Genomic DNA, 22,802 nt, shown 5'->3' with positions numbered 1-22,802 from the left:
AGGTGGCTAAAGAAAACAGGAACACTGACTACAATGTGTGATTCTTCCACAGAGGGATCAAGAAGAAAAACTGATACAAATGATGTCATTGAGACAACTGATGAAATCTAAATATGGTCTGCAGATACACTATTACAAGTATATTGATAATAAATGTCCTGATTTTTGATCATTGTTCTGTGGTTCTGTAAATGGATGATCTCCACAGTCAAGATAACAATAAGGGACATGGTATTTGTCATTTATTATTAGATGATTCAGGAGAAAAAATATAGATAGGAGTAGTGGGCGGAGAAAGAGAGAAGGCGAGGGGTGTATGACGAGAATGAAACAAATGTGATAACATGTTACACTGGTGAAGCTGGGTAAAAAGGACACGGCGGGAATCTGTACTATTAACTGCAACTTTTCTGTAAGTCTAAACTTGTTTCAAAATGAATGTTTTTAAAAAATGGGTATGAAGAATTCCCCCAAACCTGTGCCACGTACATGCTTCCAGAGAGGGTCCCTTCATGCTTGCATCAGTTCTGACTGTAAACCCTCCCTTCACAGGACCTGATATGCCCCCTTTCCATTATTACTTATATTTCTATGTTTAGTTATATTCCCTTTTGTAACTGAGATTTAAATTCAAATAGCAAAGATAAAGATCTTATCAGATGAGATATGAAGCATCCTTGTTAGTCTGAGTATCAGGGAACAAAAAAGGTTTTAAATAAAACAGTAAGACTTAAATACCATAAAATGATAACTTCTGCTGTGTTAGCAGTACATGATTTTCTTTCTTCAGTTTTAAAACCCAGTGTTTGCCCCTGAACAATTTTTTTCATTCATTTTATGATTATTTTATTCACTCATTCTGGAAATATTTATCAATTTTGAATGAAACACTGCTCACTGAGGGAGGAAAAAAAAACCTGCAAATAATCATTAATTGACGTTTTGTCATTGACAGTGAAATTAAAATGTACTTCTTAAATTACAAAGTAAGGTTTACTCGTTGTGGCTGAAATAAAAGAGTACTATTATGGGCAAGAAATGTGTAAGGAATAAAATAATAAAATTTAGTTTCTAATGATAAAAAAGTCACATGTGCAATTTCACAAGGAAGTGAATGGCAATGCAGCTTTATTTCTATGTTGTTTTATTTTATGTACATTACACACATATCACAAATACACATTATAATACAAAAGCTATACAAAACCCCAGGAATTTAATATCTAAGAAAGGGAGATACTGCATTTGATTTCTGATACTTTCCTGTTTGAATACTCCTTAAATTCAGTTTTCAAGACAACAAATTAAAAGCCATTAATTTTTCAGAGGGCTTTGTGTTCTCATAAATTCTTCATTCAAGTATATTTTTATTGAAAAAAAACCATTTCACTGGTTGCAAAGTCAAACTGAATAAGCCATGATACTGAGTAAAAACAGACAGTGCTGCTGTCCTCTGCCTACAGTCAGCGCCTGACACTTAAATCACAAAGCAGGACAGTGATTTTGTTTGTTTGTTTTGCAGTTTTTGGCCGGGGCTGGGTTTGAACCCGCCATTTCCGGCACATGGAGCCAGCGCCCGACTCCCTTGAGCCACACGCGCCGCCCTGGGAGGACAGTGACTTTAACCTAGCACTATAAAATACCACCTCATAGGGCTGACAATGCACAGCACACCCTATATTGTTTGTTTTCAGGCTCTTGTTAGAAATATAATAAAAGCTAAAAATAATAATTACAAATTTTACTTCTCTTAATTTTTAAAAAATTGAATTTGAAAAACAGTACATCTTTTTCATTATGCGTGGCAGCTGGACATCATACCTGAAGGAATAATTTAAACATGTGAAGGATAAAATATATACATAACTCCTAAATAATTCTAGTATGGTTTAATTAATTCCTTTGTAATTTCTGTTCAACAGTTATCAATCACAGCAAATATAAAGAACTTAAAATAATATTCCTTAGCACAGTACTATCATGTTTTTTAAAAGTGAATTATTGAGGCACAAAAACATTACGTGATTTGCTCAAGATCATGACAGGAATGAGAGGCAGATAAAGCAGATTTTTCTAACTTAAGTAACTATACTAAACCCTGGCTTATGCCATCTTCAAAAATTAGCTCGGCAATAGATACAGAAATTAGATGCATTATTCAGGAATGTTTGTTTAACCTAAACTGCTGTTATTAATACATGTAACTACCGCTTATCATACATTATTAGGAATTTACAAACAAAATAAAATATGATCATTTTCCAAATTTGACACAATTGATTGCAAAAGCAAAATTGACAATACAACTTTAAATAAATGAGTTTTGTAAAAGATGCTTATTAACATGATTTTAAAAAAATACTAAATATAGGACCTACAAAATTTAGAAGACAGTATCTTAGAGGCAAACATATTAATATAAATATATTAAATCATCTTCTAATTGACCTTTTGCTTTTTATGAAAGCGCTCTAACAAAGCACTCATAATGTTTCCTGGTATTCTTTGGTGTTCATCAATCAAAGCTTGAACAGCGGTCTTTGTCTATTAAGAAAACAAAAGAAAAACCATTACCCTTTTAGATCTCAATAAAGATAATTCATTTAGTAAAGATTTTATATATTACTACTACTTTCAAAAAGTCTTCTCTAATTTAGCCTCCATCTCCTCTAAGAATTAATGATTGATTTCCTCCTCAGCACACCCATAGCATATTTCTTGCACTTCTTTCATTAAGCCTTGAATTATAGTTGTTGTCTGCATAGCTATTTTCTACACAAGCCTGTAAGCTCCTTAAGGCGCATCTTAGGGCCTGGCACAGTGGCTCACACCTGTAGTCCTAGCACTTTGAGAAACTGTGTATCAAAACGATGTCACAATTTAGTTTGTACTTTCTTGGGGGCGGAGGGATCCCTTGAATCCAGGAGTTCAAGACCACCCTGGTCAACATAGCAAGACCACAACTCTAGCAAAAATAAGAAAAATGAGCAAGGCATGGTGGCACATGCCTGCAGTTCCAGCTTCTTAGAGTTGAAGCAGGAGGACTGCTTGAGCCCAAGAGTTTGAGGCTGCAGTGAACCATGACTGCACGACTGCACTCCAGTCTGGGCAACAGAATGAGACCCTATCTGTAAAAAAAGAAAAAAAAAAGTTTAAAGAAAATATTTTTCCAGCATTAAGCATAATAATGCCTTGACAAACACTAAAATGAAATGAAGGGGAAAAAATTAGAAGAAAAACGTGGTAGGAAATGTCCTAACAGGCAAATAGAAAATGTAGTCCTTTACAGCATTAATAAACCCCAGTAAGTTTTCTTTTCATCACATACCCACCAAACAATTCAGTTATATGAGGCAGCAAATGTGTAATAGGAAAGAATGAGGAAAGGAACAAACTGATATACTTTTGTTCGTCATCTCAATTTCTAGGCACTGTCACAGGAATTTTAATTATGTCACAGCAAGGCAACAGTCAAGATACCAAGAAATCTTCTAAAACTCTTTATTTCTACTACATTTATAGCCAATTTCAACAACTTTTATTTTTAAATCAGTTTATAGCTATTTAAAATTTTTATTTATGTATGTATATAGTGCATGCATACATATACATTCTTCTTTTTCAGACTCTAAGCTTTAAATAAAGGTCTAGCTCAAAGATATATTTTAAAAATACATCCCTCTAAACCACAGATTTCACGTTTATGAAACTAGAACTACTTTGCAAAAATTAAATCAAATTGAAACAGCATCTTCAGGTACTTAGCACAGTAACTGACAAATAGGTTGTGTTCCATGAAGGATGTTTCTGATATTTTTTGTTCATTTATTCAAACAATATTAGATGCTTTGGAGGCTAGAATGTTAGTAAAAGAATGAGCTCTAATCTCAAGCTCATAATTTAAGAAAGTACAAACTAAATTGTGACATCGTTTTGATGCACATCATCTGAAATGTGAAGAGAGAATATTCACAAGTTCAGACTTGAGAGGCCACTGTTTGGGCAGTAACGAGGGGAGGACATGTGAAGAGGGCACTGCTGGATGTGGGTCTCCAAGGACCTGTAAGATTTCAACACTGATGAAGGAAGCCACGTGCTGGCAGGGGAAGCGAGAGCAACTGCGGCATAAGGAATGGCAAGGTTCAGTCTGGTCAAGTCTCAGGCACCTACTCAAAAGCTAGGCAGTATGAAGCTTTAGAATTAGGTTTCAATTCAAGCATGAAAGGAGTTAAATAACAAGTGAAAAAGTGCAAACTTTGTTTTGCATGAGTTGCAGTGTCAAAGACAAACTTTAGAATAAAGAAACATTAGGCTACGCATTTAGAAAATGCAACTCCTGTAAAGATCACCAAAGCTCCCCTCCTCTCACTGGGTCCAATGGACATGACTTTAAACTTCATTTGTGCTGACCTCTCAATCACTCCTTTATTGTACTCCTGTTTGCTTCTAGAACCAACCTCACACTCTCTTAGCTTTCCAGTAGCTCTCAGATTGTTACCTTTCAATTTCTTTTTGAAGACTCCTTCTCCAAATTCCAGGCATTGACTAATTCTCCAAAGGTTCCGTAATCTCATTTGTTTCCACAGCTTCAATCCATCCATTTGCTGATGACTCCCCAGATTTCCAGCTCAGCCTTCCCACCTTCAGGTCAGTATGTTCACTACCACTTCCCACCCATGTGCTTGTCAGGAAGCGAACTCAATATGCTTAATTTAAACTGACACTCTTTCCCCTCATACTTATTCCTTCTCCCCACCAGACCACTCTCCTCCTGAGTCTCCACCCTGTTTCAGCAAGTGATGCCAGCCAAGTAAGCCAAAAGCTCCTGCCTCTCACCCACAAAGCCAACCATTACCGTGCCCTGGACACCACTTAGATCTATCCACTTCTTTCTATCTTCTCTCCACTCTAAAAACATGTGTGCATATAAATAAATATGTATTTATATGTGGAAGTGGGTGTGTCCATATGAATGAGAGAGAGAGGCAAAGAGACAGATATGAACATGGAAAACAGGGAAACAGAACAGGGAGATTAAGGCTGAGGGAGCTTTAAGGAAATAGCCCAATGAACTCTTCAGCATTGTTACAATACATTTTAATTTACATTCAAACAATGTTTAAAAAATGGCTCTGATCTACAATCAAAAGCCATTTTTAAAATAAGGTTTCATTTCTGCCTACTAATATTAATTTGAATGCTTGATTAATTTCAAGCTACTGATAATCTTGGATCATTATGCTATAGTTTATGCTGATGTTATTAATAATGGAGAAGACTGGAAAATTACAACAAACCAGTGACAAAAGGAGAATCTCAAGTATTCTCTATTTCCAGTATAGTTTAGTTTAATAATGTCAATTTACAGAAGAACGCATCATGTATCCCGCTCTGACTAGTGGGCAGAGTAAAGATTAGAACCCAGATTACTGAATTCCAGGCCAGAATTTTTTTTCTCTCCTTTAACTTTTATTTTGACCATAAAAAGAGGCAGTATTTGTTAAAGAAGAAAAGTGTTCTAACTAGCAGTGACCCACTTAACTCCTAATGGGCAGGCAGGAAGACATAAAATTCAATTATATCTTAAGAAAGAATGCATTTATTAGGGAGCAACAAAGAAAGAAATTCATGTGTGGGCAGAGCAGCACCAGAGGGAGGTCCCAGCCATGGCACGGGGCTCCTGGGGCTCTTGGTGATACTGGACAAAGTGGCCCCCAGCCAACTCAGCTGAGCAGGGCTGGGGGATCTGCCGCCTCTGTCTGGGCTGCAGCAGCTGGCAAAGAAACCAGCAGGCTGGAGCAGGCTGGAGCGTGCTGGAGCAAGCAGAGGGAGCTTTCCTCTCCCACCATAGCTTCAGTAGCAAAAAAGACCCACCAAAACAGGGGAAAACACTGGCAATTCCTCCAGTGCATCCCTGATTGGTCCATTTTCAATCCTGCTCCTGATTGGTCTATTTTTGGTGAAAATAGACCAATCAGCTCAGCTTTCAGCTCATTGGACAACTGCCAAGATATATAAACTCCTGAGTAGAGAGCCTAGAGGCAGATTATCACTGACCTTGGAGGGTGAGAGAGCAGGAGAGCAAAGACCTCAGCAGATTGCCCCAGACCATAGAGGAGAGAGCGCAGAAGAAGAGCTGTAACACTTATATCCTGCCCTGCAAGGAGGTTTGGCTCTTTGTAAGAGCTGTGACACTTGTATAAAACCTATCTTATCCTGCTCTGCAAGGTTTGGCTCTTTGTAAGAGTTGTAATACCTCTGTAAATAAAACCTAACTTCCAGCCTGTGGTCCGTGGATTCATTCATCGAATCATCAAGACCAAGAGCATGGAAATCTAATATCAAAAGTCCAGTATCACTGGGAAGGGGTCCCTTCCTAAGGAAAGAAGAGCTGTGCTGGGTAATGAGCATGTCCTGGCCCCAAACCCAGTGTCTCAGGGTTTTACTCTGAGGACGTGGTTAGAACTAAACTGTTGCTATACTTAATGGACCAGTAGAATAACTGGAGGACACAAAGCGCATATGGACTGTTGGTGTGACCTCTGTGAAACTGGCTGCACACCTCCCCATTGCTCCAGTCTCATCCCACCTAACACTAGCTGCTCCAGTTGTAATCCTTGTCTAAGGGTCTGAACTTGGTAAATCCTAGTATGGCAGGGTACTTTTCAGACACTCACTCCTTTTCCCCACCAGGCTCCTCTCTTTCAAGCCATCCTGAGCCACTTCCAAACAGAAGCTTATGGGCAATTGTGTGGTTCTGTTCCTGACTGTTCCTTCTATTGTGTTAATAGAAGCGTCCCACACAGGGCTCTCCTTCCAGCCTGAATGACAAAGTGAGGAAGGCAGGGACAAAGTTGCAGCTGAGCCTCAGAGGACACTTGCACACAAACGAACTTCAGACTGCCATAAGCCTCTGACGTTCTGTGGCTGTTACCGCAAAACAACCTAGCAAAGCGAACTGAATCATTCCTGGGCTTAAGTGATTCTCCTGCCTCAGCCTTCCAAGTAGACGAGACTACAGGGTCCCACCACAATGTCCAGCTATTTTTCAGAGACGGGGTCTCGCTCTTGCTCAAGTTGATCTCAAACTCCTGAGCTCAAGCAATCCACCGGCCTCAGCCTCCCACGTGCTGGGATTACAGGTGTGAGCCACCATGTCCAGCCCACTCCTTTTTCTTAAGCACAAAACAGTGATGATAAGGTCTACTTTACACAGTTGATATGAAGATTAAATCAGACTGCGTATAAAAAGGAGGAAATAAAATCATCTTTGTTTGCAGATGACATGATTGTGTATGTAGAAAACTCTAAAAACCTAAAGATTCCAAAAATAATAGAACTAATAAATTCAACAAAATTGAAGACATGATACCAACACACATGAATTTCAGTTGTGTTTCTGTATGCTAACAACGAGCAAGACAACAGGAAAGGAAAATAAGGAAACAATCCCAATGAACAATTAAGAATGGAAAATAAAACCCATACCATCAAAAATAATAAAATAGGGTGGTGCCTGTAGCTCAAAAGGGTAGGGCACCAGCCCCGTATGCCGGAGGTGGCACGTTCAAACCCAGCTCCGGCAAAAAAAAATAATAATAATAATAATAAAATAGAGGCTGGGCACAGTGGTTCACACCTGTAATCCTAGCACTCTAGGAAGCTGAGGTGGGTGGATTGCTTGAGCTCAGGAGTTAGAGACCAGCCTAAGCAAAAGCAAGGCCCCATCTCTTCTAAAAATAAAACTGAGGCAAGAGGATCACTTGAACCTGACTTAGAGGTTGCTGTGAGCTATGACGCTACAGCACTCTACCCAGGGTGACAACTTGAGACTCTTGTCTCAAAATAAATAAATAAAATAAAATACTTAGGACTAAATTTAACCAAAAAGGCTAGGTGTGGTGGCTCACGCCTATAATCCTAGCAGCCTGGGAGGCGGAGGAGGGTAGATTGCTTGAGTTCAGGAGTTCCAGACCAGCCTCAGCAAGAGTGAGCCCCATCTGGACTAAAAATAGAAAAATTAGCTGGGCATGGTTACACACACCTATACCCCCAATTACTCAGGAGGCTGAGGCAGGAAAATCACTTGAGTCCAGGAGTTTCAGGTTGCAATGCGTTAAGATGATGCACTGCACTCTACCTGGGCAGGTGACAGAGTGAGACTCTGTCATAAAATAAAATAAAATAAAATAAAAGTAATAAAATTATATAAAATTTGAATATAAATATTTATATTTATTTATATTAAAAAATATAATAAAATAAAATAAAAATTGTGCTAATGACTGAATATTTCTCCAAAGAAGATATATAAGATGCCCAACATCACTATCCTTAGAGTAATAAAATCAAGCCCAATGAAACACCTTCTCACATCCATTAAAATGACCAATAATAAAAAAGATGGCACAGAATAGCAAGCACTGATGGGGATATGGAGAAACTGGAACTCCTGTGCACTGTTGCTGGGAATGTAAAATGGTACCAACAATGTGGAAAACAGTTCAGAGGCTCTGAAAATTTTTAAATAGAATTTCTATGTTATCTAGCAATCTCATTGCTGAATATATAGCCTAAAGAATTTAAAGCAAGATCTTCAATAAACCAAACAAAAGTATACACTAGGGAAAAGAATCCCTACTTAATAAATGGTGCTGAGAGAATTGGTTAGCAACATGTAAAAACTGAAACTGGACCCACACCTCTTGCCACTTATAAAAATTGACTCATGATGGATAAAAGATTTAAATCTAAGACATGAAAAAATAAAAACTCTAGAAGAAACTAGAAAGAAATAAAAACTCTATGGAAAAAACTCCTGATGATATCAGCCTGGGGAAAGATTTCATGAAAAAGACTCTGTGTTGGTAATCAAACAACAACAAAAATAAATAAATGGGACCTAATCCAGTTAAAAAGCTTCTGGACAGCTAAGAACAAATAATTAGAGCAAACAGGCAGCCTTCAAAATGGGAAAAGATATTTACATGTTACTAACTTGATGAAGGGCTGAGACTCAGAATCTATAGAGAACTCAAACTAATCAATAAGAAAAGAGCAAACAGGCTCGGCGCCTATAGCTCAACCGGCTAAGGCGCCAGCCACGTACACCTAAGGTGGCGGGTTCGAATCCCCAGCCCGGACCCGCCAAACAACAATGACGGCTGCAACCAATAAAATAGCTGGGCGTTGTGGCGGGCGCCTGTGGTCCCAGCTACTTGGGAGGCGGAGGCAAGAGACTCGCTTGAGCCCAGGAGTTGGAGGTTGGTGTGAGCTGTAATGCCACGGCACTCTACCCAGGGGGACAGCTTGAGACTCTGACTCAAAAAAAAAAAAAAAAAGAAAAGAAAAGAAAAGAGCAAACAATCCTATCTATCACTGGGCAGGAAACATGAATAGAACCTTGTCCTAAGATGACAGATGAATGGCCAACAAACATGAAAAACTGCTCATTGTCGCTAATCATCAGAGAAACACAAATAAAACCACCCTGAGATATCACCTAACACAAAGGGGAAGAGCCCATCACAAAGTCCCCAAACTGCAGATGCTGCCATGGGTGCGGAGAGGAGGGAACACTTTTACACTGTTGGTGGGACTGCAAAGTAATATAATCTTTTTGGAAAGAAGTATGGAGAATCTCAATCTCATCACTAGGCATCTACCCAGAGGAAGAAAAATTGTTTTACCATAAGGACATTTGCACTAGAATGTTCATTGCAGCTCAATTCACAATAACCGAGATGTGCAAACAACCCAAGTGCCCACCAACCCACATAAACTGTGATATACATATACCATGGGATACCATTGAGCCAGAAAAAAAGATGGAGACCTTACATCATTTGTGTTTGCCTAGATGGATCTGAAGAACATTCTTCTTAGTAAACTATCACAAGAATGGAAAAGCAAGTAACCAAAGTACTCAATACTAATATCAAACCAGGGGATCAGTGGTTCTCAATCTTCCTAATGCTGCGGTCCTTTACTACAGTTCCTGTGGGTAGTGACCACAGGTTGAGAACCGCTGCAGTAGATGAACAACTCCCATGCTCATGAAAGAAACACATACAATTAAATTCAAGTGGGGAGAAGGAGGGAGTGGGCGAAGCAGAGGAGAGAGGGGCTCTGGTCAACTCTCACCTGATAGGCACAAGGTAAGGGGATAGAGCTCACTTAAATGAGTGAATGAAGGACACGTGGAATATTATTCAGCCTTAGAAAAGGAAATCCTGTCACGACTCAACAGAGATGAACTTGAACCAAAATAAGCCAATCTCAAAAAGGCAAATATTGTATGATTCCCCTCATGTGAAGTATCTAAAGTAGCCCAACTTTTAGGAAAGTAGACTGGTGTGATTGCCAGGGACTAGGAGAGTGGAGAAGGGGAAGTTGCTCTTCAATGGGTATAAAGAGTCAGTTTAGCAAGACGAAAAAACTCTAAACAGCCATTGTTCATCACTGTAAATGGACTCAATGATACTGAACTATATGCTTAAAAATGGTGAAGATACATGTGATTTTTAACCATGACTTACATTTTTTTTTTTTTTCTTGCTGGGGCTGGGTTTGAACCCACCACCTCCGGCATATGGGGCCAGTGCCCTACCCTTTTGAGCCACAGGTGCCTGATTTAAAATTTTTCAAATGAATTGATATACATACATAAAAGGCTGGTAAAAAGTCATGATCAAAATACATTCATCTTATTTTCTAAGTGATTCCATAACATGACATTTCTTATAGTTTTATGCTCTCTAAAAGTATAATTGCAAGCTGAGTGGTCTGTTTGCATCCCCATCTTCCTAATCCTTTTTTAAAAACCTCATCCACCAACTTCTATCACACAAATTGGCTTGTTCTCTCACTGCTCTCCCAGCTCTGTTTGTTCCTCCCCCTTCCTCGGCCTCCTCCCTGCATGTCACTTCTGCAGCCACACCTCAGTCCTCTTTTCTCTCTAACCTGCCTGGTAAAGCTTAAGGCTTCAATAATTATCTCAGTATAAATGACATCAAAATCTTCATCAATTCTGACTTCTCTTCCAAACTGCAGTACAGTATTTCCAAAAACCTATGTAGAACCCCTGTAAGTTGACCACCCAGGGGACTGTAACAAACTGGTCAACACATGGAGGTGGTCAACATAAGCAACCAGGCCTCCTGTACTGACACACACACGGTGCATGCCCAGTCTGTGACAGTTAGGTCAAGTAAAGGAGATGGTCAACTACAAGAGTTCTCACTGCAAATTCTACCCCTGGCCTCTATCCACTAAAGGACTGCAGCATCACTACCTTCAACTCATGCCAGAGAGGCAGTAAGTCTCCAGAGTTTGGCAAATATCCCCTGGGGAGTAAAATCACCACAACTGGTTGAGAACCATGGACCTAGAATATGCTTGTAGAATATATATAAAAAAATGACATTTTAAATACAAGAATCAAAAATAAAAATCTGTCCTAAGACCAAAAAAAGAAAATTAATTTACCTTTTCAGCTAATTCTTCTGCTGTTATCTTTGGATCGTATGGAATGGGATCACCTAAATAGGTCCGTAACTTCACTGGAAAACCTCCATACATTGGAGCAAATGGATAGCGAAATTTTTCGTAAAGCCACCTAAACAACCCTGTTTCAAAGTAAACAAAATCATTTTAATAGATTAAATACTCTGACCCCATGTAGTTATAAACTTTCAAATTAATTACATAAGACTTATAGGAAGGTGGCAAAAAAATATCATTTCCTGGCAATTAAGACAATCTTTTTTTAAAACAGGAGGTTTTCATCAATTCTAACAAAGTCACCACATCAATGCAAGATATTAGAGGGGTAACTGGGGTGGTAAGGAGATACATGAGAACTCTTTGTACTTTTGCTCAATTTTTCTGTAAATGTAAAAATACCAAAAAACTGGCTTATGTTTTTAAAAAGATGAGCTTCTAAAAATATCAGAATTTTAGGCTGGGCGAGGTGGCTCACGCCTGCAATCCCAGCACTTGGAATGCCGAGGCAGGTAGACTGTCTGAGCTCACAGATTCAAGACCAACCTAAGCCAGAGTCAGACCTTGTCTCTAAAAATAGCCAAGCAGGCATTGTGGTGGGCACCTGTAGTCCCAGCCACTTGGGAGGCTGAGGCAAGAGAATCGCTTCAGCCCAGGAGTTAGAGATTGCTGTGATTATGACATTACGGCATTCTACCAAAGGTGACAAAGTGAGACTCTGTCTCAAAAAATAAATAAATAATAAAAATATCAGAATTTTAAAAGACAAACCAATTACTATTACTGGAAAACCAAGGTCAGAGACTGCCACCAGATAGTAGAAATTAAAAAGTCTAGAGACTTACAAATCAGTGACGTACATGAATAAAAGACCAAAACCAGAAAGAATAAAATAAATTCATGTAAACAGGAGACTATGATGCAAAAAGACTAAAAATATTATAGTAAATTAGGAAAATTTCACATATCAAAGCAAAGGATTATTAATGCTAATGACCAAATCTAAAATTTAGCAGGATTAAATTAAGAACTAGTAATGATATAAAATCAACTGGTAGACTAAGTTTAATAAAAATAAAAAACAACAAAGGAATCAAAAAAAGACAAAGCCACATGGAATGCACTGTCAGGGATTGTACTGAAAGTTGAAAACAATGCTTAACACGTGGAAATACACATAAGACCCAGAATCACACACACATAATCACTAGGTATTAACTTTTGAAATATTTAATTTCAAAGTCAAGAAAAGTCAAAAAAGTCACAATAAATTTTAAAAAATAAATTATAATAAACAAAATTTCTGGAATAATTTTGATTGTCAATAAATTCCAAATAAATGAGCTAAGAGAAAATTTAAAAGAAATAATTCCTTAGCAAAAGTAAAATACCACATCAATCTGCTTTAAATTTTGCAATGTGCTTTAAATTTGAAAAAGAAGAGAATAAAATAAGTCTTAAAAAACCTAATAGAATATCAACAAAACAGCAATGTTATCCAAACTGCTGTTATCCAACAGTTTAAAGCTCTTCAGAAGGGGACTTGTGTGTGGTCAGGAAGGAATTAAGCTAGGGATATTAAATTTAATCAAACAAATATAACATACAAATGATAGGTATAAAAATAAACTCTGAAAATTTCAAAATAAGAAATCAGAGACATTGCAAAGAAAAAGCACATTAATTGTTAATATTCCTATAACTGGATTAAAAATTTTTTAATCAATGAATTAAAAATAGGTAAAAAGAAGTTTTCAATATAAGTACATTACAGTTCAAAATATTTAAAAAAAAAAAAAAAAGAACAATAGCAGAAATAAACCAAAGCAAATGATACTTTCTCCAGTAGTTAATCTTAGCTCAGTATACTGTCAACCATTTTAAAACAGGAACTTCTAAGTTTAAAAGATAGTTTGAAGAGTTTGTAAATGTGTTCTAAACCTCATCAACATGGTGTAACACAGTAAATTAGATAATTTGCTCCAGAATTTTATTTTATTTATTTTAGAGACAGAGTCTCACTTTGTTGCCCTCAGTAGAGTGCTGTGGCATCCCAGTTCACAGTAACCTCCAGCTGTTAGGCTTAGGAGATTCTCTTGCCTCAGCCTCCTGAGTAGCTGGGACTATAGGCACCTGCCACAGGCCCAGCTATTTTTTTGTTGCAGTTTGGCAGAGACCAGGTTTGAACCTGCCACCCTTGGTATATGGGGCTGGCACACTACTCACTGAGCCACTGGCGCTGCCTGTTCCAAAATTTTAAAAAGCCTATTTTAAAAGTTTCCATATGCATGATACTTTTAACAAAAATATAATGTATGAGGCATAAGTCTCAGGCATAAGCCACCATACCCAGTTCATTTACATATTAAAAAGAAATAATATCTAAATAGTACATTCATTTTCCAAAGTTAATAACTCAAAAGGATTCCTCATAGGGTTTCATAAGCCCAAATATTTAAAATACTATACTGCAGTTAAAAATCATATGAATCAGAACTTACTTGTTCCTCCAAGTGATCTGAATCCTTCTCGAATATTTTGTGTAAACATAGGAATAATGGGCTAAAGAAAAAGAGAATCTTAATTAGAAAGTAAATAATTAATAATCCATTAATCAATTAATCAATGTCTCCATTGAGTAACTAGTACAAACTTTTTTTTTTTTAAAGAAAAGGGACACAAATTTATTAGCATGCACGGGGAAAATCAGTGTAGTTATCTCTTAAATGCAAACTTTTGAGGGCCTGTATGAGGTTATGAAAATAAGATATCTTAAAAATAAAGACATGCTTGGCTATTTAATTTATGAGGCTAAGTTCAATTTGGTCATTTGTAAAAATATAAATTAGAAACACTACCCTCCAGTGGTAATGTATAATATTTCATTTACCAATTTTTCTAACATTCCACATAAAACCTAGAAACCAAGAGTAAGGATTACAGTAATCATGAACTTCCTTACGTAGAATGAACGTGGTAAATCACATTGGCTTTAGTGGCTACTGGACAGCATGCTCACTGAAGAGACGCTGCCAGGTGGAGAGAGAGAGTCTCTCTAATGGGAAATACATGCACATAGGAATGACAGGTCTGGGCAAATGGCATGACATCAGTAAAGTTTTTTGTAAGCCTATTAAATGTAAAATGTTCAACATCAATGAAAAGTAAACATAAGACACACTACAAAACAAAAAGAAAAAATATTTTATTTTATATTGTTAGGGGTTTTTTGTTTACAAGTTCATGATTTCTATTTTTCCATGAATATAAATGATTAAATATAATTTTTAATAATGAAGACTTCAAATAAAATCAAAATTAATGAAGTATCAAAGTATCATGTAAGAAGGTTGGTTATGTTGTGTGAACAATTAAGTAGATAAAAAATTGAAAGAAACACTTTAAAATATACACAAAAAATACTGCATTAAATGATCTTTTATAATAGCTAAAAGTGGAGGGTATCATATTATTCACAGTCAACCATCAGTATACGCCTATTACTTGCTCAATGAGCAGGGTTTGAGATATTTAAGTAAGCTGATAGTTAAAGTCATTTCTATTCAGCTTTGGAAAACAAGAAAATATAGACTGACAGAAAAAGACTACAGGTATAGCTTTCTTCATAAAACTTAGTATCTGACATATAACTAACTGATCATTTATTCATTGTCTGTCTCTTCTCACCAGAAGGAAGGCACCTGATACAGAGACATTGTTTTGTTCTTTGCTGTATCCTTAGCGCCCAGAACAATGCCTGGAACAAACTAGATGCTACAAGAAAATGTGACGGATGAACAGAAGAATGAATAAACCAAGCAGAGAGAGGATGCTTCTAATAAATCATCTGTATCCTCTGAAAATAAAGTGGATAAACAGGCAGCAACAATCTTAAACCAGTTAGAAAAAAAGAGGGAAGTCAGGTAAAGAAAAGCAGTCGGGTGAAGAATTTAAACTTTGAGGGAGTTAATTCCAAAACTAATACGTTAAAAAGATAAAGTGCACTGAAGTCTCCAGCAGAAAAGTCAGATTATGATGTAGGAAATCACCACTAGTTCTATAAAATAAAATGATGGCTGAAATCTTAATGTTTTAAGTAGTTATAAAATGTCCTTAGAGTTGAGAACTTAAAATGTCCCAGGACAGAAACCTTTTGTCTCCTCTGACCAGCATTAGCGGATTTATGTCTGCTGACTGGCGTGACCCTGGAAGTCTGTACTGAAATGTGTACTTTATAGACTATTTGGGTTAAACATTATTCCTTACCCAGCAAATGTTCTGGAAGCTAGACATTTCTAGAGCTTACTAAACAGGAGAAAGCTTACCCTAGCAGCACCAGTGTTCTGGGGTACAGTCTTGGTTTATGGTTTCTATGTACTCAAGCTTGCCTCCTTACAAGCACAACCATTACTTTAATCCACCTTGATCTTGCACAATTATTCATTCCCTTCCCTATGCACACACAAGGCAGCTGCATCAGTAACCTAGAATTCAACTGTCTCTGTGTATAAATGTGTCTCTGTATGTACGTGTATGCACGCATATGTATAAGAGAAAGAGAGGCTGAATACTGTTAACAACTCTATTCTTATGGAATCAGTTTAACATGATCTTAGAGATTTAACTCTGCCACTAAAAATGCAGGAACCACTGTACAAGTTACTTACAATGTTTAGCAGGCCCAAGCCGGGTTCGAACCTACCAGCCTCGGTGTATGTGGGCAGCACCCTACTCACTGAACTACAGGTGCCACCGTTACTTACTATGTTTAAGCCTCACTGCCTTCATGTATAAAATAACTTTCCTTATCTCAAAGTCTTTTATGGATTAAGTGAGATTTTATGGATTAATTGTTCATATAAACAATTTTATTGAAACACAGTATTACTTTCTTTTACATCTATTATTTACTTTCCAATTGGAGTGAGTAGGCTAATTTTTCCCAACTTAGATATTAAGTTAGCTAAAAATTTCTTTCGAAGTCATAATTCTCAGAATTTACAAAATAAGAGTGATTTATATTATATCAAAAAGCCTGTCATTTTTGAATAAGCCTTTGGTACTTTCTACCACTATTTTGTGGATTTACATTGGCAATCTGGCTCCTCTGGTTTCTTCCCCTTTAATTTCTATCACTATGCCCAATTTAAATGTAGTTAATCCTCTAACAACAGTCAAATTTGTGCTCATAGTTTATGATAATTTTATGAGGCTTATTAAAGGACTTTCCAGATGGGACGGCTGTGTCATTTACATCTATATACATATATTACTGAAAGACTCCCTCACATATCTGGGAAGCGTCAGCAGACTCACTGTGAAATGCAGTCAGGGTCGGCAACAGCACCAGTTGCCTCCAGTCCTGAACTCTGCTCTGCTGCTGCCTTGCTGTGTGACCAGATCCCTTCCAGCCCTCCAGCTCTCTGTGCCTGAGTCTCCTCATCTGTAACATTGGAATAATTACATATGTCACCTCCTCACTCTGCAGGAGTACCAAGATAAAGCTTTAAAGGTGCTACAAGATATTGAGGTGAAACAATATTAATCAAATTTATATTGGTATTTTGTAAATTTGTAGCATTAAAGATTTCTGCTGGTTTTTAAACTTATAAAAGGCTATTTCTTAAATTTTAATTTTTATTAAAACAATTTTAAATTATCTAGATTATTTTAACTATCTAGAAAGTCAAGAATCAGAAAGAGTTCTTTTCTATATGTCTTTCTTCCAAGCAATTCAAAACTGTAAATTTACAGATGAGGAATTAGAATCCCATGACACATTCATGTGATTTCAAATCTATTTTTGTCATTTTTAATCCTAATTTTTTTTTTTTTTTTTTTTTTTTTTTGAGACAGAGTCTCACTTTGTTACCCTTGGTAGAGTGCTGTAGTGTCATACCTCACAGCAACCTCAAACTCCTGGACTTAAGCAATTCTCTTGCCTCAGCTTCCAGAGTAACTGGGACTACAGGCACCTGCCACAATGCCCGGCTATTTTAGAGATGAGGTCTCACTCTGGCTCAGGCTGGTCTTGAATCTGTGAGCTCAGGCAATCTACCTGCCTTGGCCTTCCAATAGCTGGAATTATAGGCGTGAACCACCATGCCTGGCCTCTTAATCCTAAATTTTTAAAGAAAAATTTCTTTGAAAATATGAACTTAAAAAGTAAACCATCTTTGGTTAGGTTTTTAGTTTTTATCATTGCTTTAACACATGTTACATAGATTATTGTTAATTTTTGCACAACTGCAAAAATTTTTGTATTCTATGTTATTCATATAGTCTTGGTTTTTATTTTCTATTTTTTTTTGGAAAATAAACAAAATGTATTATAAATTAATTTTGTATATCATTAACATTTTAACATAAAATCAAAATCAAAAGGCTCCTTTCCACTAGTGTTTAATATTCTGTGCTTAAAAAATAAATTCAATTAAACATATACTTAACTCCTTCTCAACGCTGGTCAAGTTTTAAAATATAAAAAGATAGCCTTGTCCTCAGAGACTTTATAATGTATCATAGGACAATACTATTTAAATGTTTATGTTAATGATGAACTAGGCAAGTACATTAACCTGTACTAAAATCATATTATTAAAGTACCATAGCAATAACTTCTAAGAGATACATTAAACTTATGTATTATAAACTTTGCAATTAAAAAGTAAAGGGAAAACATCTATTCTTCAAATACTGCTTTCAGGTTAGAATGAGTCATTCATAACCTTTTCCTCTCAATTAACAGTCTTGCAAGTGGGCAAAACGAGGGGTACAGACTGGTCTTTTTAAGCGACAATGGGAACATACTAGTTTGAAATGTGAAAATTACTGGTAGCAGTCTCTAATTTGTCTGGAAAAAGAACAACACTATAAACATACTATGATTATTTTTCTAACAAATGCAAATAAACAGAAAACAAAGGAGAAAAAAATCTATAAGTAATTGATAAGGGTTTCATAGGATAAAGTATGATATGGAGATCAAAAAGCTAAGAAATATTTTTCAAAAGCAAAAGAAAAGAATAAATGGTATTCACATTCTCCATTCTACAAAGTAGAATAATCACAATAAATCCCAGAGGAACACTTAATTTTACTGACAAATTTATAAAGTTTTTTTAAAAATATCTAAATTACATTAATATCTAATTTGTATCTTTATTCACATTATTATTAGATAGGTGCCTACATTTGTTGATGAAAAATGATAGTAGTCATATATTATGAGAGTCCTATTGTTAAAAAAATTGCTCACAGAATAACTATAATGAAACCAACAACCACCACTGAAATATGCCAACTCAATCACAGCAAAAAATTTAAAAACATAGACTTGAACTGATTATACTTATGATAAAAAGAATACCTCAAGGAATACAAAGTTATTCGTATAAAATTATAGATCTGATGAAAACTGATTCTTTTTTTTTAAGAGACAAAGTCTTGCTCTATCACCTAGGCTTGGAGTTTACAGAGCGCAATGGTGCAATCATAGCTCACTGTGACTGCAAAGTCTCAGACTCAATCTATCCTCATGCCACAGTCTTTTGAGTAGCTGGGACTATAAGCACATACCACCAGCCCCAACTAATTAAAAAAATGTTTTATTTTTTTTAGAGACAGGGTCTCACTATGTTGCCCAGGCTGGTCCCAAACAACTGGCTTCAAGCAAGCAATCTTCCCACCTTGGGCTCCCAAAGTGGTGAGATTTATAGGCATGAGCCACTACACCTGAGTAAAAGCTGGATTTTGAAATGTCTTTGCTAGATATCTGTCAGATTTCACCTGAGTAAAAGCTGGATTTTGAAATGTCTTTGCTAGATATCTGTCAGATTTCCAGGTTGATTTATTTTTTAAACAAAGTCTCAAGCTGTTGCCCTGCGTAGATGGCGTGGCTTCATAGTTCACATAGTTCACATAGTTGGGCTTGAGTGAGCCTCTTGCCTCAGTTTTTTCTATTTTTAGTGGAGACGGGTCTTGCTTTTGCTTAGGCTGGTCTTGAACTCGCAATCCACCCAATCGACCTCCCAGAGTGCCAGGATTACTAGTGTGAGCCACCGCCCCTGGCCAGGTTGATTTTTTAAAAGAAGAATTCCCATGCACAAGAAATATTTCTCTATTGGTACCTTGTAAATAATTATATATACTATCCTTAAAGTATTACAGTGAAAGTACCTAAGTTCTTATATACTCGGCTACTTATTTAAGCATTTATTTGAAGTTTAACTATGCTTCACTGTAAGAGTTAATTTTATACAACTCACCACTTTTGCATCAATTGCGACCTGAGCGAAGCCTTTACGATTACCCCATATGATGCTGTAGGTTTCATCACTAAGTAGGGCTTCCCGAACTCCACCTGGTGAAATAGCTAACAAGTGACCACTCCTCAGAATTTCAACACATTTTTCTCTTGGTCCATGAAGAGCACAAAACACATCAAGTAATAAACTAAACCCTGTAAAAGACATGAGTATGAAGATATACCTTAAGTACTACTTGTTGAATTTTTGAAAAATAAAAACCTTCAGAACCTATATAATTTACTATCTATACTTAAGTCAGTGAACTCTTTAATTTTTTTAAATCAACAACAACTCATAAGGTTAGCATAAAATTAATATTGCTAAATAAGTAATATTTAATAGCTACATTTTACTTGTCACCTACTATTGATCACCTCCTACTGATCACCTAGTACTCTGACCACTTTACATTAAAACTCATAATAATCTTAGAAAACAAGGATTCTTCTCCCCATTTTACAGAGGAAGAAAGTTAAGCTCACAGAGTCAATAGCTTGCTCAAGTTACACTCCTAGGAAGTGGCAGGGCAAATTTTCTGGTTCAGATGTCTAATCCAAAATTCTTTCCACTACATGTCATGGCCAAACACTGTCTAAAGTATTTATTAGAGCAATCAGAAATGATATCCCATCTGTAATCATAAATCTAGTCTTCCATTAACCTTACAAGAAAGAGAATCACTCAAGACAATGTGAATCTGACTATGATTACCCCTATAAAAACCGGCAAGGCCATAATGAAATCTATTGAAATTGAAACTTAGATGACCTTAATTCTATGATTAAATTTATAAAACTTAATAATAATAGCAAACATCACTAAGAGATTTTAATAAAACAAGAGTGTCTGATTCAAGAACACCTAATCCCAAATCTTAATATTATATACAGTTTTTCAATTTACACCTATTTGAGGATGAAAGAAATAATCCTTTCAGTAATTAAATATTTTAATCAAATTCTACACTGGAACTTCATAGGACCGATGTTAGTATATGTTATTCCTTGAGACTGGGAAACAAAGGGATGGACACTAGAAATGATACAGACCAACCAAACTTCTCATTGGTCGAAAGATCCAATGCAAGATTATAAATATAAGATTAAAATAATTCACGGACAGAGCAAGATGGGGGACCAGAAAGATTGTTCAGTTGAGCTCTCCTAGAAATGACTGGAAGGAAAAGAGAGAACCTAGCCATACTGATGCAAGGACTTTACCCAGAGTCATAGCTCACGGAAAACATCAAGGGGGTGGTCAGCTGGATATAGTGTATGTTCCAGAGAGGTGCAAATCTGAAGAACTGGGCAAGTGATTGCAACTGGCTGTGATCAGCTGGCCCCACATGGAGATCCAGAATGGGAAAAAGCCTTTCTGGAGTTTTCAGTGGTTGGGGGAAGCTGTATGCTGAGTAGAAAGCTTGGAAGAGTGGGCAAACTCAAACAGTATATAGTGACCAGATATGAATGCTGGTTGGAGCGGATTTGCCACAGGTTTGGTGGCTGGCAAGGCAGCTATACTGAGAAGGTCTCAGTGGCCAGGGAACTGCCATTGTGGGAAGGTCTCGAGAAGATCTTAACAGTGGCCTAAAGCACAGCTGTCTTCATTCTGCCTGCCAGGATCAGAACTACACTCTTGGGACAGGCTGAGGGACTCCCACACCTCAAAGGAACTAGAGTCAAGGGGCACTGTGAGACCTGCCCCTAAAGGATTCTTATGAGCTTTAAGATCCCAACCCAGCAGGGTCTGAATACTGAGAAAACAATAAGGTGATCACCAAAGGCAACTAAGTTTAGAATAAGGACCATAGAGGTTGCTGGCTGTGCTATCTCCTAAAAAATAACCACAGCGCTGCTTCATGTTCCAGCAACATATTGCAACATACTGTCATCAAGAACAAGGACTTCTGTTTGAAACAAAGGAGGCAGTAAGAAGTAAAAAGGAGGACAAGGAGGTGAACAAGAAGAAAGCATATATAAGGAGGAACCAACAGAAAAATTAAGGCAACATGAAAAACCAAAACAGAGGAACTCTCTCAAGGGATCATTAGGCAGCTACTGCAGAAGACTCCACCTATAAAGAATTAATGGATTTGACAGAAAGGGAACTTAAAATATGGATGATAAAGACAATAAAAGGAATGAATGAGAAAATGGAAAGATAGAACCAAAAGTCAAATGAGAGATATATAGAATATAGAAAGGATATGGCAGAGCTTAAGGAAATGAAGGAGACAATCAGGGAATGTACGGATGCAGTAGAAAGTATCAAAAACAGGTTAGACCATGGAGAAGAAAGAACCTCAGAGCCAGAGGATAAGCTTTTTGACCTAACCCAGGTAGTTAAAGGGGCAGAAAAGAAGCAAGAGAAAGCAGACCAGTCACTTAGAGAACTACGAGACTACATGAAGCATTCAAACATACAAATAATAGGGATTCTAGAAGGGGAAGAAGATTGTCCCAAAGGAATGGAAGCCCTACTGGAGACAATCATAAATGAAAACTTCCCAAGTTTTACTAACGACCCTAACACATTCCTTTCAGATGGATACTGAACCCCAAGTCATCTCAGCTCAAACAAAGCCTCTCTAAAATACATTGTAATGAACCTATACAAAGTCAAGATGAAAAAATTCTGCAAGCAGTCATGAGTAAGCACCAACTGACCTACAGAGGCACAGCCACTAGGATGACAGCAGACTTTTCAACTGAAACCTTCCAACAATAAGAACATGTTCATCTACCTTCAACATTCTTATACAAAACAATTTTTGCCCAGAATTTTGTATCCTGCTAAACTGAGCTTCAAAATTGATGGAGAAATCAAATATTTTGTGGATATACAAGCACTGAGGAAATTCACCACAATAAGACCAGCTTTACAGGAAATACTTAGACCTATTCTCAACACTGACCACCACAATAGATCACCAGCAAAATAAACATCTAGAAAGCTAAAGGCAAAAACTTAGCTTCCACAATGGCACAAAGG

At 36.9% G+C, this 22,802-nt stretch overlaps 1 protein-coding gene across 1 annotated transcript in view; it reads right to left on the bottom strand.

The window, feature by feature from the left end:
- Positions 1-2,307: 2,307 nt before the first annotated feature.
- The window catches only part of TMEM68 (transmembrane protein 68), a 49,693-nt gene continuing 29,198 nt past the window's right edge, over positions 2,308-22,802 (bottom strand). The window contains exons 5-8 of the mRNA XM_012807548.2: positions 19,770-19,963; positions 14,004-14,064; positions 11,488-11,627; positions 2,308-2,544 (exon numbers count right to left, since the gene is read on the bottom strand). Coding sequence (XP_012663002.2) covers positions 2,440-2,544; positions 11,488-11,627; positions 14,004-14,064; positions 19,770-19,963 — 500 coding nt within the window. The 3' untranslated portion in view covers positions 2,308-2,439. The remainder of the gene's footprint in view (positions 2,545-11,487; positions 11,628-14,003; positions 14,065-19,769; positions 19,964-22,802) is intronic.

The sequence above is a fragment of the Otolemur garnettii genome, unplaced genomic scaffold, assembly GCF_000181295.1.
Source record: "Otolemur garnettii isolate 467f Iridium unplaced genomic scaffold, OtoGar3 scaffold00071, whole genome shotgun sequence".
Taxonomy (NCBI): Eukaryota; Metazoa; Chordata; class Mammalia; order Primates; family Galagidae; genus Otolemur; species Otolemur garnettii.
The sequence above is the reverse complement of the archived record's forward strand: the minus strand, read 5'-3'. Positions and strand labels throughout refer to the sequence as shown.